At 41.1% G+C, this 19,391-nt stretch overlaps 1 protein-coding gene across 3 annotated transcripts in view; it reads right to left on the reverse strand.

Moving 5' to 3' along the window:
* TAFA2 (TAFA chemokine like family member 2) overlaps nucleotides 1–19,391 on the reverse strand; it is a 147,268-nt gene that overhangs the window by 47,642 nt on the left and 80,235 nt on the right. For all 3 annotated transcript variants that reach the window (XR_014223835.1, XR_014223836.1, XM_082239922.1), the window contains exon 2: nucleotides 7,460–7,566. Coding sequence is in view for 1 of the 3 variants with exons in the window: in XM_082239922.1 (XP_082096048.1) it covers nucleotides 7,460–7,566 (107 nt within the window). In the remaining 2 variants the exon portion in view is untranslated. The remainder of the gene's footprint in view (nucleotides 1–7,459; nucleotides 7,567–19,391) is intronic.

Here is a 19,391-nt window from a genome sequence, read left to right on the forward strand (position 1 = left end):
AATCCGGGAGTGGTCTGTTTTTGTACCTCCCGCAACATAAAAGTCTCATCACCCCCCAGCCTTTTCCGCTCCTCCCTGCGCCTCAGACTACTGCGAAGGATGGGTGATGGCAGGGGCGTGCTCCCTGCCTCTCCGGCTTGCTTAAGCTCAGTGTTAAGGCTCTTACTAGCATCCTCTGGTCCTTGCACCTCTTCTCCACTGGAGGTGGGGCTTTCTTCCTCGCCGGAAGAGGAACTGCTTCACAAGATTTTCGGAGGCTCCCTGTAACACAACTGCCCTTCTATCTCCCCCCTTTGAGCCGCTGGCAGTTCCCTGACAGGCGCTTTCTCCAAAAGTTCTTCCCAGGCTCAGAATGTAAAATGAGATGCTGTGAAATTCTGTCCATGTGCAGCCGGCGCTCAGCAGTCCAGGCATGAACAGCAGGTGCTTTGTATGCATATGTGCAAATGGTTTTAATGCAGTGCTTTACTGAAACGCAAGGCTGTCGTGATGGCTGTGTTCACTGTTGCAAGAGGTACGCCTCTGAATACTAGTTGCTGGGCATCGCAGTGTTGATCTCGGGTCTTCTGAACTAGATAGGTCTTTGCATTGATCCAGCAGGGAAGGCTCTTCATATTTTCCTACTTGCATGATAGGTAGAGGGAACAGAGAAGTGCATACAAGCAAGCAAGCAGGTTGGTGGAGCTATTATGCAGTACAGAAATGCTGGTTTGCTGGAGAAGGGGCAGGGATCTCTATCCTTTCTTTGTTATTCCCCAGCTGGCTAGCTAGCTAGATAGCAAGCAAGTTATTTTGCATCTTAGGAAAGTTGGGGGGCTTATATACAATTATTTATTTACTAGGTCAAACCTCTTCCTCTTGCCGATTGCTATAAACTACATGATCAGTACATCCAACCAAGGCAGCTTTTTGTTTGGTACCTTTTTAGTCAGCTCTCTTGATAATTATACTTTCCAATGATTTATTAGTTATTTATATGCTGCTTAATTGCCAATATGGCTTTTCAGTGGTTATTGTTTCCCAGATACACACACACACACACACACACACACACACACACACACTTTCTTGCTCCCAGGTGGGTTAGCCTGGGGAGTGGTGAATTTCAATTTCCAAGCGGTGTCCACCATGGCTTATATCAGGAACTACAATTTCTACATCCTCAGTCAGGAAGATGCATGCAGCACCATCAGTTCACATAACATTATTAGCCAGAAAAGAATTCTTAGAAAACAAATGAGGGTTTTTGTTTTCCCCCTGAATGAAAAAGCTCCTTATTGTGGAACTAATTCAGACTGTTCTCCTTCCATCTTCATAATCTCATCTCTCTCAGTTCCTGCCTCTCTGCATGTCATCATACATGACACAACTTTATTGAAAGAAGGCGTTAACAGAGATACTTCTGACAGGCACATTTAAAGATGTGTATCCTTAGGCTCTTAAATTTTGGGTGGTTTTTTAAAAATCTGATTATCCTAGGGCAAGCTTGCAGGATGCTCCCTCTCAAGAGTTTGGTGAATTCTCTCTGTTAAGTAAGCACCTATTTTGCTTATCCACACAGGTATCCTTCTCTTTAACAAACAGTACAAATTCACAAATGTCCAGTGGGGAGGAGATATCTATTTCATAAGGTGAGATTAAAAGGTAATAGAAAATACTCTGACAGCAGAGATAACATACACAGATAAATTAGCTGAATCTACCAAGGAACTAATAAACATGGCTGTGAATAAGCACAGGTATGCACACCCCTTTTTGGGGCTGGTGCCCAATTTGAACTGTGACTTGATGGATCCATTTTTTATCAAACCAATAAAGGCAGTGTCAATAAACTCTAGCTCGGCAGCTTTCGCCTCTGGATGTTAAAACATCCTTTGCTTAAGTATATAGGCCAGAAACGGAAAACCCTGAAAGAATTAAATGCAATGTGGTCCGACAGTCTTTGTGCCATTCTGCCATTTTTATAATATTCAATTATTATCCAGTGCTGAAGCTGACCTATTTCATGCCTCTCTTGGCCCAGAAAAAGCAAACAGAATACACAGCAAAAGGGCAAGAGTGTGAGAGGTAGAGAGAAAAAAACTTTGTCGGGTTTCTTCTGCTTCAGATATTCAAAGGAAGCAGCAAGAAGGAAAGCACAAGACATCTGTACTTTCTTCTTCCATTTCTAGGTCTCATGCAAGGAAAGAGATGTACATGCACACTGTGGGAGATACATATTCTGTCAATGTGGGGTAGGTAGAATATGCATTTCTTCACACAGGGCAAGACCCAAAAGGTCATATGGGGTATAAGATTAGCTGTAATACTAGAACACTAATGACACAAGCTTCAGCTTTGTTTCCTCTGCATCACAGCCTTGATGTAATTTAAAAGTAGGCCTGCTGTAACCTTCAACTGTGAAGCAATGCTTTTTTAAAAAAGGAAAAGAAGTCTGTAGTCACTCAAATAGCTGTGCTGAGAAAATGCTACAGCGCTTTGGGAATTGCTGATAGTCAAGAGCAAATTTATGGTTATTTTTTATCTCTCCCATTTGCCACCAGTCAAGCTACCCTTAAGTGTGTATTTCCTTGAAAGCCATGCATAGGACCAGAAAACATACTGGCTGACCTAAATGTCAATACTGTATACTTATTAGGCTGAAGTTATAAGCCAGAAGGGAGCCAATGCTTGAATTCTGAGGTAAAAATTTGTTGGTTTTAGTGACATTCATGATCTTTAGCAAGATTTATGTCCTGCAACTATTATGTTTGCCTTTAGAAACATGATTTGGCTCTGAGAATGCATAATCATTATTGTCTTGATCATCATAACAGTTGTTTGTTATTTGAGCTAATTATTATATTGTTACTCAACAATCAAACAGGCCATTCACATCTGCTGAGTCTGTGGTCCTGGTTATTTCTCTGAAGTAAGCCTGATAGCCACCAATAGTGGTGTCTTGCCTACGGTGCCTAAACGTAAATTGCACCATTTAAACAAAAGCAGTAGCACACCTATAGGCATTGCTAACAGCACGTGGAAGACAAAAGACTTAGTGTGCTATGTAGCCACTTTGTGGTTTTGGCTTCTCGGCTGAAAAGAGAAATGGACCTACTAGCAATTCAAATGCCTTTCCTGCCTGTTGCCTTCCACAGCCACTTTCTTCTCTCTCTCCAACTAATAAAAGTTAACAAAGCACCCCACCACCAAATGTGGCACCCCACCTTTCAAATTAAGATGGGATGGGTTTCCACCCACCCACCCCTCTGCTACATTTTGTGGTTGGAAAGAGCAGGCAATCTGTGTCGCGCAGCAGTAAATTAATCAACACAGCGTTTTCTTCATAAACAGAATAAAACTTTTACTTGAGAAAACAAAGTTGTTCATAAACAGCATAGTTAAAGAGCATATACAGAGGCACAGTCTTAGTTACTGATTTACTAGTCCTGGAGCCACTTTGTCTGCAACAACACAACACACACACTGGCTGAGACACACAGACTGAGGCCCACAGAGAGGCTGGCTACTTTTACAGTGGTGCCTCGCAAGACGAAATTAATTCGTTCCGCGAGTTTTTTCGTCTAGCACGGTGTCGGAAAAGTTTTGGAAAAGCTTCAAAAATCACCAAAAACCTCAAAAAAGGCTACCACACCGCGTTCTATGAGTTGCTCCTCGAAATCAAGTTGCAACTGTATTAACGGTGTTAAGAAAAAGGAAACAAACTTGCAAGACGTTTTCGTCTTGCGAAGCAAGCCCATAGGGAAATTCGTCTTGCGAAGCAGCTCAAAAACCGCAAAACCCTTTCGTCTAGCGAGTTATTCGTCTTGCGAGGCATTCGTCTTGCGGGGCACCACTGTATAGGGAAAATGAGTCATCACTCAAGATGAGTCGTGAGTCACAGTGACTTAGCAGTTTGCTGTTAACAGTTAGCAGGCTTGAGTGATTGTGTAGGCCTTGTAGGTCTTACTGCTTCTGCTCTCAAGAACCTTTGTCTTATGACAATCTACTCAGTCAGAGAGATGCATTCTCTTCCTGCTTCAAGAGGAAGCACTCCCTCCCCCTGGATTTTTCTCACACCAAATGAGGAGATAGCAGTAGCACCAGTAAAGAAAATGCAGGTAGGCAGACTGAAAAGCAAGCAAGTTGGGCAATCTTGACATGCCATGTGTTGATTGACGTACATACATACATGTCTGGTGTTCTTTTTTGCTGCATCTCCAGAAGCATAGCTGTCAACTTTCTGATTTGAAAATAAGGGAACAGCAGCCTCGAAAATAAGGGATCAGCAGCCTCACCTGTCCCAGGGACAGTCTACGGGATATCTAACAATCCGGGATAGCAGTGGGAAACGGCGCTGGAATAAGGGAATTTCCCGCAAAAAAAGGGAAGGTTGACAGCTATGTCCAGAAGGGATCCAACTCTGAGTCTTCACCCTTAGCTGACGGATCTAAAAAGCCTTGGAAGGCCTGACAGATCCTTCCCACAAACTGCCTAACAGAATCATAGAATCATAAGTTGGGAGGCAGCCCTTACAAAATGCAGGAATATGCAGCTGTCCCAAACAGGGATCAAACCTGTAACCTTGGTGTTATCTGCACCAAACTCTAACCAACTGAGCTATGAAGCAAGTCTTCAGTGAAACTGACAATCTTGCCGGGTTTTTTTTTGAAAACTTCCCATTGCCAAAGAAGTAAATTAGCAACAGAAAACGTTTCCTTCTGAGGCATTATGAAAATGGGAACCATTAGCAGTAGAAGTTTCAGAAAAAAAACAAAAAGTAGTAAGTCCAAGTATTAGGCATTGACAAGGCTGAAGGTTGCTTTTGCATTTCTAAGGGATGACTACTGAGGAAAATAAGGCATCTGGAAGAAGGAAACTTTTGGGCACTTAATTACATGGCTAGCCCCAGAACATCTGCCAGGTATACGAAGAGCAAAGATAACAGAATCTGAGAGAATATAGAAGATGAAATCAGCAGGGCACCATTGGAAAACTGTGATATAGACCAGACAGCAGATCACTATTGCACATTTGAGATGACAGCTGTTTGAATACCCTAGGTTTGGGCTTTGGATGAAATGACATTTTGGGTGAAATGAAACAGCAGCCATGCAAGGGAACACAATAAAACTGTTCCAATTTTTCAGTATGAATATGATTAATTCAGCTCAGTGTCAGGTGCTGCTGAGTTCAATACTGGACTGCACAGTTTACCCTGACCTTTTCCCCCCTCAGTGTGCCAAGAGGCAGAGTCTGCGGCCAGAGACAGCAGCAGTGCTATAAACCCCAATTCCAGCCCCTGTAGTGCATAAATGAGAAAAGGACATAAGCATAAACGAGCATTTTCTTTAAATATCCTTGTTGATAAAAGCATTGTTAAGACAGCTGGATGCTGTGAGGCTATATAGCAGCTATGTACATTAACTGCTATCAAGTCAACAATATGGCCAACCCCCCCCCCCAAAAAAAACAGCTGTAACTCCAGTTTGTGAGTCCCTATATTATGTGGTTAGAGCTGTAACAGAGAATATATATTTTATACTTTTAATAAATTGTAGACACTCAGCACAGTTGTGAAGTTCTCAAGCATTATTAACAAAACAGTATAGTCCAACATGGTTTGTTCAGAAAAGCAGTATCTGAAGCAATGCTATTATAATAGTATTTATCACAACATGAGGCTGCCTTGTAAGTAAAATAAGGCCTTTTGCTTTCCTTAACCACATAGCAAAAATTAATATAAGTGGCCCACATGACTGACAACTGGGTGCCTGTTGCTGACCATTGCCATGGAAAGTATTTGAAGCCTCTGGAAGCCAGAGGTTTTTTTAATCCATAGTTTTGGCTGTGTTAAAGTCTTAATGCAGGATTGTAGGAATAATTTATTCATAGTCTTGTTTTTCTTACAACCTGTTTGATTCTGTGGCAACTATGGATTTTCGTCAGCCATTGCTAGCTTTCAGTCATGCTGCTATGTGCTGAGCCAGTCACATTATGGTATGCAGACATAATGCATACTGACCTGTGCATGGGTTGGCTTCTGACTTTCAATCACAACTGCAGCTTTTCAAATAAATCGAAGACGTACCTATTCCTTTGCAGGTCTTCCTACACTGGTAGCCAACTCATTTGAAATGTGTTCAACAAGTCAAGCTCAGAGTATGAGATTGCACCAGCCAAGGGCACGTATACAGTATGTATGCAAGCAATCAAATCCTTCTCTCAAATTGGTTGGTGTGGTTTCACCTCTAATCTGCTGAGCTGGGAAGAAGGCAGTGACATGATATGGAAGCCATATATGTCTTCTGCAGTGGGTCAAACAGTAGCTCCAAGAGCTGCTAATTAAATAAGGAAAACTGATGTGGGGTGGGTGGAAGAAAACATAAAACGTTTCCCAGTACTGCAACCTTTATCCACATTTATCCCCACACTTCAGCAGTTGCTTTTAAAGGGGAGGAAACATGAGATCTGGTTATGGATTTTCCATGGGGGTTTTTTCTTCTTATTTTGGTCCTTACTGATGCTAAATCCTTACTAATTCCAAATCTTCCCTTCCCCTTTCATTCTCCATAGAAATTCTCCACCATAACTTTAATTAAACCACAGCCAAATTTTCAAAGCTTGAATCCTGAGAATGTACACAGGCGCCTTTATGAGAAATAAACTTTAGGACTGTATTGTAGAGCAAAAACTATTACTAGCATCTCAAGGTGTTTTTGATTAGGTATAACAAGAGAGCTGTTTCCTATTAATCCATAAATCAACGAATATTGTTCCCTGGAGAAGAGTTCCTAGTCATAAAAGTAAAAATAAAAAAGGGTATTACTTTCAAGATGCTAAAAGCTGTCAGAACTGTAAGCATAATTCTATAGTGACAACTGAAAGAGTACACTGCAATAAGGGAGAAGCCCTATTTCTGTAGACACCAGAGAAGAACACTCAGAGGTCTTATTGAGAATGGAGACACGACTATTCAGCACGCACACAATGTCTCTTCAGAGTTCATTGGCATGGATAATTGGACTGCTACAGCAGCCCACGTGTTACTCAAGATGGTTTTTTACGAGGCTCATTTCATGAACTCATTTACAGTATTTCTATGTACTCTTTGATGAACGTTTTTTTATGGGAGAAACAGCTTTATTATAAGCTTGCTCAATTTTTCAAGTTTACCATCTTCAGATAAGAAAAACAAAATTATGGTGATTAAAAAAAGAAAGTTATTAAAAAGGATTAACATAAAATTATTTCAGGACACAACAGTAGGAAACTAAGGTAACATTACTTAAAGAAAACATTACTTAACACTGATTTGTCAACACATTGACAAAAAACAACAACCCACAGGAGCCAATGAACAAAGAAAAATCACATGATTTAAATAATAATAATAATAATACCATTAAACTGTTATCACCTTGAAGCAAGGAGTTTGCAGATAGGTGCCATATTTGTACCATACAGTGCAATTTCTTACCTTTGTGGTGGTTTGCCCCAGATGCTATTCTGCCCCACAGTGTTACAACAAATATTATTATTAGCAGTTTTCCTTTTGTGGCTTTCTGTAAGTATCTTTTATTCATCCTAGGAAGAAAAAAATAAAATACACAAAATGAAAAATGTTCGGTAAGTATAATTCATGTTTTCCCCAATTTTATAGAAGTAGTTAAATACATTTTGTACAGCGCAGTCCCATTTGCGTCTACTGAGAAATAAACACCATTGAAATTCAGTCGGACTTTATCCCAGTTAAATGTGCCTAAGATTTCAGCTTAAGACACCTGGCAGGCATTTCTATATCAATCACCCAGCATGGAAGGCAGGAAGTTAGTCAGGTCAAATACATGTCATTTGCTTAAGCTAGTCTTTTAGCCCAATAGTTAAATACCACAATAATGGCTCTACTTGTGTTAGGCTGCATAGTAGCAATAATTTCTAAAGAGCAAGGGGAGCGACTTTCACCTTGATGCTAATCAAGGTACAGCTCAAATAAGGCATTGAGAGCTTCACAACTATGCCTACACAATATCAATGGAAAGCCTTCCTAGGGGAAAGCTTATCACTGCCTCTTAATACCTTATCACAGCCTCTTCTCCTACACCCAAAGAAGGCAAAGAAGTGAGGAAATAAAACATATTCATCACAGGCAACGAGAATCCTACGGTACCACCTTTTAAAAAACCCACACACAACTTTATATATATAACATTATCTAAAATGTATCCTGTTTATTATTTATTTATAAAAAGAGATGTTTATATACTGCTACAGCGTAAAAATAGTTCAAACCAGTTTACAGCAATAAAAACGTAAAAAATGCAAGCAAAGCATAAAACTTTAAAAACAAATATCATTAAACCATTGTGGAAGGACTGGCATAGGACTGGCAGAAAAGAAAAGTTTCCAGCAGGCATTTAGAAGTTGGCACAAAAGATGCCCACAAAGTGTATCACAGACCATCAATGATACACTACTTGAAACAGCACACCTAGATAGCTAGTTACACAGGGTTGATTCTGTGGCTATAGAGCACAGAAACAGAGCACAGAGAAACAGGCAGGGAATGTCTGCCCCTGCCAGTCCACATGACCACCGCCTCTCAGAGAAAAAGCATGATGAGTTTTGAGCCACATGGATGGCTTCCTGTATTAATTATGCAAACATACTGTACCTGGCTTCCCAGGATGCTTCCCAAAATCCATAGTTGTGTGCTACAGCAATAAACAGAAAAACTCAAACTCTGCCATCCTACTTTTAGTCTATTCTGTAATCTTAAATACACATACTACTTAATAAGCTCAGTAGCTCTGGATTCTGAATAGGCATGCAGAGGGGCAGGGCTGCAAATTGAGAAAATGTTCTTACCATGTTGACCTGATGACTTTTCCAAGAACCGCCTAATTATTACTAATTATTAATAGCATTCTTTCTAACAAGCGTTAACATGAGGGCTGGTACAAATGTTACAGAAAAGCAACGAAGGTGTAAAAATGAATCACGGTATCCTTTCCTCACTTGCGTTGCGCAATGGAAACTAACAGCTGAGAGGTTGGGGTGGGGGGGAGAAGCTGCAATGATCAGTTTTCTGGGAATCTCTTTGAGAGAGACCCATGAGATCCACTCAACCGATCAGAGTAGCACTCCTCTCACAGCTAGCCAAAACGAAGCCTGAGTGTGTCTCTGCAATCATGTGTTTAAGTCACGCAGTCAACTGAGAGTGCCGTTTTCAGGCAGCAAAGTTTACCACTTGATAGCTTCACCTGAGTACCGTACTTACGTGAATGTAATGCACACTCTTTTTTGCCCAATTAGGGTGCCATTAGATACGATGGCGCATTTACATGCACCATCAAATACTTTATCGGTTTCAAGGTTTTGAAAACTGAGGGGCACATTAGATTCAATGGTGCATTAGATTCGCGTAAATACAGTATACGCAACAAAGGGACTTTGTCTGTTGTACCTGATGAACTTTGATTCCTCCCTTCCTCGTCTAAGTTTCCATTATACACAACCAGTCTTTCACATGAGTTGCGAACAACATCAATAGCAAAAAATGCTTGAAAGTATCAGTTGAAAGTCTGACTGCTATCAACATCTTACTCTGCTGTATTAAAGGTAAAGGTACCCCTGCCCGTACGGGCCAGTCTTGACAGACTCTAGGGTTGTGCGCCCATCTCACTCAAGAGGCCGGGGGCCAGCGCTGTCCAGAGACACTTCCGGGTCACGTGGCCAGCGTGACAAAGCTGCATCTGGCGTGCCAGCGCAGCACACGGAAACGGCGTTTACCTTCCCGCCAGTAAGCGGTCCCTATTTATCTATTTGCACCCGGGGGTGCTTTCGAACTGCTAGGTTGGCAGGCGCTGGGACTGAGCGACGGGAGCGCACCCTGCCGCGGGGATTCGAACCACCGACCTTTCGATCAACAAGCTCTAGGCACTGAGGCTTTTACCCACAGCGCCACCCGCGTCCCACTCTGCTGTATTATAGGCTGACAAATCTAGGGAATGTTAAATTATAGGTGCAAAGACAGAAAGCTTCCTGCCACTAAACAGCAGTGATAATATGCTACTGAATCACAGCTATAACGTCATCTCAAAATAGCAGCAAAGGCAGTAGACTCATACAGGAAACAAAATCCCAGCAGGTTACATATTTTTGCTGCAAAACTGAAGACAAGGCACAACATCAGCCATTTCTCAATGTCCACTAAGAAGGTGATTTTTTTTTTGGAGAACAAATGAACATAATGCAATCCAGTGCCCCATCTAGTCCTGTTCTCACAGTGGCCAACCAGATGCCCCTTATGAGAAGCACAGTAACTGAGCACAACAGTACTGTCCTTCCTGCAGTTTGCAGCAACTGGTGTTCAGAAGCATTCTGCCTCCAATAGTGGAGGCAGAGCATGGCTGTCATAGCTAGCAGCTAATGAGAGCCCTCTCCTCTGTAGCCTTATTGGAGTTCACCGATTGGGTCTGCGTTGCTCCGGGACAGGAGGAAGGAAGTCAAATGACACCGAGGTTGATTCAATGAAAGAGTTTATTCTGCTCTCTGGATAGCAGAAGGCACTTGCGTGATCAAGTCCACAGCAAGTCCAAAGAAATGAGAAGTTTCATGCAGTATATATATCCTCCAGGCACCCTCTCCCTCCTCCCCTAGGAACCCAACCACGTCAGCCTATGTACGTAGGTTGACATCACCTATGTTCCTGCTCTTGTATTCTCAACCATAAAAGGATCTTCCTTCCTGTACTTCTGACCATAAACGGATCTTCCTTCCTACTCTTATCTGGGAGGAAGAGGTCATCATCTCCGGGAACACGCTTCTGGCGTTTTTCCCGGACATCGGTTTGTGCGTCTTTTGTGGTCAGCACATAAGATAAGGTACTGACGTGTTTTCTCTGTTCCCCTAGAGAGCCAGGGTCATCCCTTGCCGTGACTGATAAAGGAGAGAGCTTGTTTATGCAGCTGTGTCCTTGTTATGCTTTTGCTCAACAGCTCAAGTTTTATGCATTTTAGAGTGCTCTCTTGGAGAAAGAAGAAAAGGGGGGGGTGAGTCAGTTTTAAACTTACTGCACAGAAACCCATTCCTTCACCTCCATGAATTTGTCCAATCTTCTTTTTAAGCCATCCAAGTTGGTGGCCATCACTGCTTCCTGTGGCAGTGAGTTCCATAGTTTCATTATGCACTGTGTGAAGAAGTACTTCCTTTTATCTGTCCTGATTCCTCCAACATTCAGGTTCACTGAATATCTGCAAGTTCTAGACTTATGAGAGAGGGGGGAGGCGAAAATGGTCTTTATCTACTTTATTCATGCCATGCATAATTTTCGGCTCACCCAGACTTCCTTTTGTGCTGTGTTTCTACACACTTCAAAGGGAGCGCTGTGTCCAAGTGCTGCTTTTGGGGGGGGCAGCACATTTCCTACAAAATCACTGCTCTTTATGGCGGGATTGGCCATCTGCTGAAAACCCAAATTGCCATTTGTTCCAATTCACCATCAAAAAGTAGGTTTTCACAAAGGAAGCACCAGAGCAATAAAATAAAAATAAAGTGCTTGGACACGGTGCTTTAAAGCACAGGCTGTGCCCAGAAAGTGCAGGGCAAAAGGTAAATGTGGATGAGCCCTTTATAAACTTCCATAACGTTCACCTCTTGTTCACCTTTCCTCCAAACTAAAAAGTCCCCAAATCTGCAGCCTTTCCTCATTGCTGCATCCCCTTGATCATTTTGTCCTTTTCTGAATATTTTTTTGACTCTACAATATCCTAGAGTTAGCCTATATATCACGGAAGGCTGCAAGTTCTCCATCTGTGGTCTAAATCTAGAAATCGTAAGAACTTGGTGAGTACAGGAGGCACACCAGAAATCAGAATTTAAACAAACTGGTTTAAACTATCCAGTCTCTGCAGAGAATGGGTTGCTCCAATAGGCTGCTCAGGAAAGGTCATGGTGTGCGGCAGTGGGGCACATCCAACTTTCTTTTGTCTCCCACTACAGTGCCTTTGGAAAGGTACAGCTGAAAAATGGTGGAAGAGATTAAGAGTAGGCTTCACTTTGCTTCTTTTTCGGAATTATATCCCACAGGTGAGCAGCAATAGGTCTTAAACCAAACCGTTTGCAGTGCAAAATCACTTTTAGCCTGAAAGCAAATTTAAAATGCTAAACTGGCATGTTTACGCCTTTGATTTTGATTTCACACACACAACACAATTGTACCCACAGAAGATACTCAAAGAAGGGTTTTTAAATATTGTGTAAAATGCTCCTGGTTCTTGAGCATAAGTTGAACGTATTTAAATGGATAATCGAACCGCACAGTGAGACCTTTGTGGGAAAGCTCAACCATGGAAGAACGACAGAGAAGCACCACTTATTGTATAAATGCATTCTAACTGTGTAAGCTCATCACATCTGTGAAAGGGCAGTCTTTACTGAAACAGGCATACGTAACAACACAAAAAAGACATGTAAGATTAAAGTATGCATATCACCTGTATATAAGCAAAATATGCAGAACTTGGGGAAATATTCTCCACTTCAGAACACTTTAATTATTCCACAATATGTACTCAGTGAAAATAGTATGCACATACTATTATGTATAAGGGCTTCGATTTATTAAACTGTATTTTTGTACAACCCCATGAATGTTAATATGTTTAAAACTAAATGCCTTGGAAAATATTTCTTTCTTTTCTGACAAAATAAGTTTTCTTGAAACACCTTTTAGAAATACTGTGGTTCTAATGAATAGTGTCCTTTCTAAAGCAGTGCCATTATTCATCAACAATGCTCCCAGATTAACATCAGCTCCTTTGCAACACAATTGATTGCAATTTTCACCTTCGTTAATTTTCAGACAGGCTACTAACAAAAGCAATAGAGAAAACAAAGTAAGAAAAAAAAACCCAGAGATATCTTGTTCCTCATAAAAAACTGCAACACGAAATAACTCGCTGAATTAGTCGCATTTAACAGTGGATATAGTGGCCTGGTTTTCACACACCAAACCATCATTTAGAGCTACGTGCATGAGCTGTTACGTTATTATCTCCCCTCTGTTTCCGTACAACCATGAGAACTTTTGTAGCGGGTTTAGTTTAGTGCTATCCTCATTTAAAACAAACTCTGGTCAATTTCTAAGCAAGCCTACTAAAACCATGTGTTATAAAGCGGACAATTTAAATAAGCAGTGTTTGTTTTAAACCAAGATCTCTTTTTCATATATAATGTCAAGCTAGGTTTTGCGGGGGAAAGAACTAAATTTTGTAGATGTCTTCATGCTGGCCATGGCGGCTCCTTCCTGTTCATGCAAGTAGCATCAAACCATGGTTTAGTGTTAAGTGCAAACACAACAAAATGTAGTGAAAGCAGTAGAGCTTTGTGAAGTAACTGGGGAGTTTTGAGGCATATCCAGTCCTGCTGTTGGAGTGGTACCTTGCTCTTCAGTTCAACACAGCCTAGAGTTGTATTCCAAAACAACTGGAAAGAAACAGGTTGGGAAAGTTCTATTTTAAAAGCTTCAAATGAAGCTGCATTTCCATATCTGACTACAGCTCAACAGATTGCAATCCATTTATTTATTTATTTATTCTTCTGTTGTCATTTCAGTAGGTTGTGGAAACTCATGTTTATCCATTCTAGATGCAAAAAGGCCTAATTATATATACAAAAGTGGAGGGGTCTTTTGTTGTTGTTGTTGAGTTACTTTTACTGAACATACCATCCCGTGGTTTTAAATCCCGTGACCACTTACTCAACATTTAATTTTTCAAATAGATGTACACAGTGCTTCCCGCCCCCACCCCAGGGTAATCAAGGGTACGCAGTACCGGCACCTCTTTTTGTTGTTGTTAAAAAGTGTGGCACTTACTGTAACAACTTCATGGTGAGTACAGGTACCTATTTTTCTAGGGGGAAAGCACTGTATGCACATAGCTTTACAAAATACTAAAAACCTTCAACAATTCAATAATCAAGTCAATCAATGATTCCCCCCCTTGTATAATAATAGGTAAGTATCTGAAACCTTAACACTCCAAGTCATGTACAATCTCATACAGTACTTTTGTCACTTCAAATTCTCTCTCAATATCTGTACTTAAGAGGTTGAAGGTTGAAGAGGTCTCTGTCTTTCCACTCATTCATCACTGCTATAGCATTTGCTTCCACAAAGCTTTCGCAAATGGTTGATTAAATTTTCTTCATTCATCTCGCTTTTTCGTAAGATTCCGAGAACTGAAGCTGGGACTTTCTGCATGCAAAATCCTTTATCTCTGTGTACTATATTCGTACCACTCTGTCATCCTAGAGTACACATGTAATGGAGTGCACATGCTCCAGGGTTAAGGAAGCCGCCCAGAGTGCAGCTACTAACAGAGTACTGCTGCTACTACTACTGCTATAAATATCTGAAACTGGCAGGCAAGCAAGCAAGCAAGAGGTGTTGTGGAGGAGGAAAGCAGGTGAGTGAGCTGGGCTTCTAGCAGGATGAAGCAGGAGAGGGAGTTGGGTTGGCAGTGGTGGGTGGGTTGTGAGAGTAAGGCAGGGTGGCAAGCAGAGCAGGGGGGGGCGAGCTGAGCTTGTGGCAGTGAGGCAGGTTGGGTGAGAGGGGCGGCATAAGTAGTGCAGGTGAGCTGCAGAGGTTTTGTAAAAATTAATGGAAGGGCCTTAGGGAAGGAAGAGTGTAAGCCAAAAGTAAGTAGGTTGGGGCAAAGAGTAAGGAGAAAGGGAGGGTGGCTGGTGTGTGAAGCAATCAGGGTCATCATCCCCTAGAACTAATTTGACATGATGCGGCAGCTCCAGGCATTCTTGGAGAACACAGATTATTTATCTCCAGGGTTCAAGCCTGGCCACAGAACTGAGTCCACCTCAGTAGCCCTGATGGATTACCTTTGTTCAAGCTTGTTCCTGCTTCCTGATCTTTCATTGGCATTTGCTACCATTGAGTATGGTATCATCCTGGACTGGCTCCAGGATATGGGAATTGGGGGGGACACTGTATTACAGTGGTTCCAATCCAACTTTCAGGATCGAATCCAGACAGGAGCATTGGTGGGGTATCCCTGGTGCTACCTAATCCTGGTACTGTGGATGAGTAGCTCCTGGGTCCGAGAAACTGGTCAGTTGCCTACCCTGGATGAGGTTACATTCCCCCTTTAGGGAAAAACCTTTTACCAATTGTGCCTGTTTCGACAGCAATGGGCATTTCTGGACCAGAAAAGCCTTGCCATACCAGTTCATGCGCTGGTTACTTCAAGACTGTAATGAGCTCTTTGTGTGAGCTTCCCTCGCGCTTGATCATAAATGCTTCATCAATACGGCACAGAAGATATAGAATAGATAGATAACAAGGAGCTGGCCCTATAAATTGTTTTCTTTTGTTTCTAGCAATAACAAGATGATGACGGGTTACTGTGATTCTTAGGTGACAGATCAGTGCCTGGACAAATGAGATTGTGTTCTGTGGATGTGCAAATCGACTTGAGAAATAACTGAAGTACAATTTTGTAACTCCCTCTTCACTCTATCCCAGGTGCGGGGAACAAATGGTCATCCAGATGTTGCTGAATTGCAACTCCCATCATCCCTGGTCATTGACCATGCTTGCTGAGGCTAATGCAAGTTGTAGTTCACCAACATCTGGAGTTGTAGTTCACCAACACATGTCTTATCCAACACAGTTCTTTTTAACTTGTTATGGCCTATAGCATACATTCCAGTTAAACTGAAGCATATCAGAAGCAATTTTCTACAGCAGTAGAGAAACCTTATCTGGTGGAATTTCCCCCACCCAAATCTGAAAGGTTCAGGAGTCCTCTGCCCCACTTGTGTCTGCATCTGGCAATCTGGCTGTTGATTTTAGAGGCCTGGGACTGTGCAAAATAAGAACCTGAGGTCTGAGGTTATGCCAGTTAAATGGAGATATTAATTTTATTGTACTCTCCTTGCTCAGTTACCGTATATACACCCTGGTGTTCTCTGCAAGTCCCGGGGTAGAAAAATCTAGGCCTAGGCAAGGGCATTCTGGAACCCTGGCCCGGATCATGGGATGCATCTGCCATAGACATTACAGTACAGCCGTACCTCAGAAGTCGAACAGAATCTGTTCCGGAAGTCCGTTCAACTTCCGAAACATTCAACTTCTAAAACCCAGCTTCTGATTGGCTGCAGAAAACCGCGGAAGCCCCATTGGATGCTCGCCTTCCAAAAGAACATTTCAAAAACCTGAACACTCATTTCCGGTTTTCGATCATTCGGGAATTGAAACATTTGACTCTCAAGGCATCCGGGAGCCAAGGTACGACTGTACATCTACCCTTCCCCCTACATATAAAACCATAATTAAAAACTCAGCGCACTTGAAAACACTTCAACAACCATACAAAAGAAACGTAAACTGCTATAACAAAACTGCACAATTATAGGACTAGAGTAAAAACAGGATAATTGGCATATGGTTCAGGAACCCTAGGGCAAACATATTGCCCGAATTACGTTGTCTTGGAGCTCCTTGGATACACTGTAAATTGAAAAGTTGTGCTTCTTTAAGACATCAGAATGGTGTTTTTTTTTCTGGAGAGTTCCCCAATCTTTACAGTCTAATGTTTGAAGAGGTTATGAAAGAGCAACCATTTGAAATAAGCGTTGTGTTTCTCTTTACACTCATGTTCTGTGCAACAAAAATATAATTTGTAAGTTACTTTAACTGAATTGTGTGAGTTTCATATAATTTAAAATTTCTGACACTAGGCACAAGGCTACTGGAGACTCTGTACTGCTTTGTTTCAAACAATGTGGACTGTGTCAAGTACCTGCTGTATGAGATTAGGAAGAATTATTTTTCAGTTTTTCATTTAATACAATTAATTGGCAAAGTCTGGGCTCTAAGCCAACTATTTTATTTTCTGTAAGAATTGTAATTTGGCAGCGTGTGAGCTGAACTGAATGCTTTACAGCTGTCTTAAAAATACAGAGCAATATCCATTTTACATATATACAAGGCATCATAGCGTATTTCAATGAGAATTCTAATTAGTTAATATGCTTTACAACAAAGCACCTTAAAGTTATAATTGCCAAGATATTTATGCAGATAAGCAATAGACGAGAATGAAACACATGGTTTCCAAAAAGCAATACTAAGATTTCAATTTAACAAGCAGAATGTTAATGTAATGGGGGGAGAAGGAAAAACATAATATTATTAACTCCAGAGAGGCAGCCATATCACAGACTCAGGAGACTTGTGGCATAAACATTTTGTAGGCTAGAGCCCAATCAAATTAACAGTACAGTATGTATTCACGAGCTCTTCTTGAAACACTTTCACAGGATCACAGAATGTGTAGAAAATGAGAATTGAACACAGAACACTTCCAACTTTGTGTTGAACCGTTCAGTTTTTATCTGCAACTCACTGAGGATGTCAGTATGTCCTGTGAATATGTCCTCAAGTGAATTAACTGGAATCATACATTCAGATCTGTTTGCTTGCTTATCCGTATTATTTTCTTCCATTGCCATTGAATCTCTCTCTTATTTTTCTTACTCCCACCTTTCTTGCTATGCTGATTTATCATGTAAAAAGGGACAACTATTCTCGCTAGTAGGAAGCATGCACCCACTGAGTCTGTATTCAAAAGAATTCGCTAATGAATTGTGAATTGCAGCTTCACACTGAAGTCTCCCTATAATGTCTTTTTATTGAAGTGTAACAACTTTGTAGGCAGTAGCATCCTGGGAGACTGAAATGTTCTCCCACTGCTTCTGAATGCTGCCATTCTTAGGTCACGTTTGTTCTGTTCATTCTCTTGCATAAACACAGGAGACTTTGTCCCTGTCTTGTGTGAACACAGGACACCACTGTAGAATGTGATGGCATATATCCCATTGCAGGATGTGTTGGAGAACAAGATAGTATAGCTGAAGTAATTTGGCAAAATCATGCAATATTGGTTGCCAAGAGGGGGAAAAAGGATGTTCTGTTTGCCAGATGATTGCATAGAATAGATATAATACTTTTTAAAGTGGTCCATTTTCATGTCAAGCTACGTAGTTGTAAAAATCACCTGGAAGCAGTAATAAATAAATCAACGGGCCACCAAAAAATCTCAGCTACATTAGTGCAAACATTTCTCCCATTTCACTGTACTGGAGCTGTTTCATCTACATTATTTGCTTTCCAATTTTAGGAAATATATGCTTCAGACATGTAATTCTATGCACCTTCTTCAGAGATATATGCGTAAGTAATCACACTGAGGGGAAAAAAATACTGCTTTAGTTGGGACCTTTAGTTGGCAACTTAAGCTGACAGAATATGTGCAGCTTGCAGACTTAACATATAGAATAAGAGAACAAGAAGAACACGTGTTTAGAGAAGAATGGAAAATGTTTATTGAATATATGGGGATAAATTGTGTACACTTGAAAACATTGGCAGCATTAAGATAAATTCAACAGTGTAAATAAGTTTTGATGGATGTAATAATGGAATACAGTCATACCTCATGCTGCGTTAGGTTCATGTTGCGTCTTTTCGGCTTGCGAACGCGACAAACCCGGAAGTGTATACTTCTGGGTTTCGCCACATGTGCGTGCACAGAAGTGTTCTGTGCGCTTTGCGCATGAGCGTTCTGCACGCTTTGCACATGCACAGAAGCACTCTATTGTGCTCTGTGCTTGTGCAGAAGCGCCGCTGTGGTTGCAGACTTTTCGGGGTACGAACGGCACTCTGGAACGGATCATGTCCGCAACTAGAAGTACCACTGTACTGGATGGTTTAGTTTTTGTAAAATATGCAGGGATTTGTGATATGCAAAATGAACCATGGAAAGAGAAGAAAGGAAGTCATTGATATTTTAAGGATGTTCAAATGAGTATTCTAAATTGTAAAATAGAAAATTTAATAAAAATTATATATTTTTAAAAAGGGAAAAGAATACTAGTTCTTGGATTACTATTTGTGTAGACACGCCACTGATATTTTCATGTATCGCAGTCTCGGTTTCAATGGCAATTCCATTTTTAGACTTACAGTAATGTTTGATATGAATACATTGGAAGGGTATCATGCTTTTGAAATCGATATTGTATTGTCTTGGAGTTTTGTTTGTTTGTAAGGAAAGGTGTTATTTAGAAAACCAAAGGATTGTGGAACTATACATTTCTTTAACAAACGCACATGCTCAGTGGCCACAAAGTGCTAACTGCCTGATGGGGGCAAAACAGAAAACTGCAGGAAATGGAATATCCTGGAAAAGGACATGGTTGGCTGGATCACTGTAACCCTGAACAGAAACACTTCATGTACAAACATTTTGTCACAGATTCAACTTTTTTGGAATCAGTCTGAAAAAACCCTAGATTAGATTAGTAACCTGCATGAAAGTGATAGCCAGTTA

Source organism: Podarcis vaucheri, assembly GCF_965113315.1.
Source record: "Podarcis vaucheri genome assembly, chromosome: 10".
Taxonomy (NCBI): domain Eukaryota; kingdom Metazoa; phylum Chordata; class Lepidosauria; order Squamata; family Lacertidae; genus Podarcis; species Podarcis vaucheri.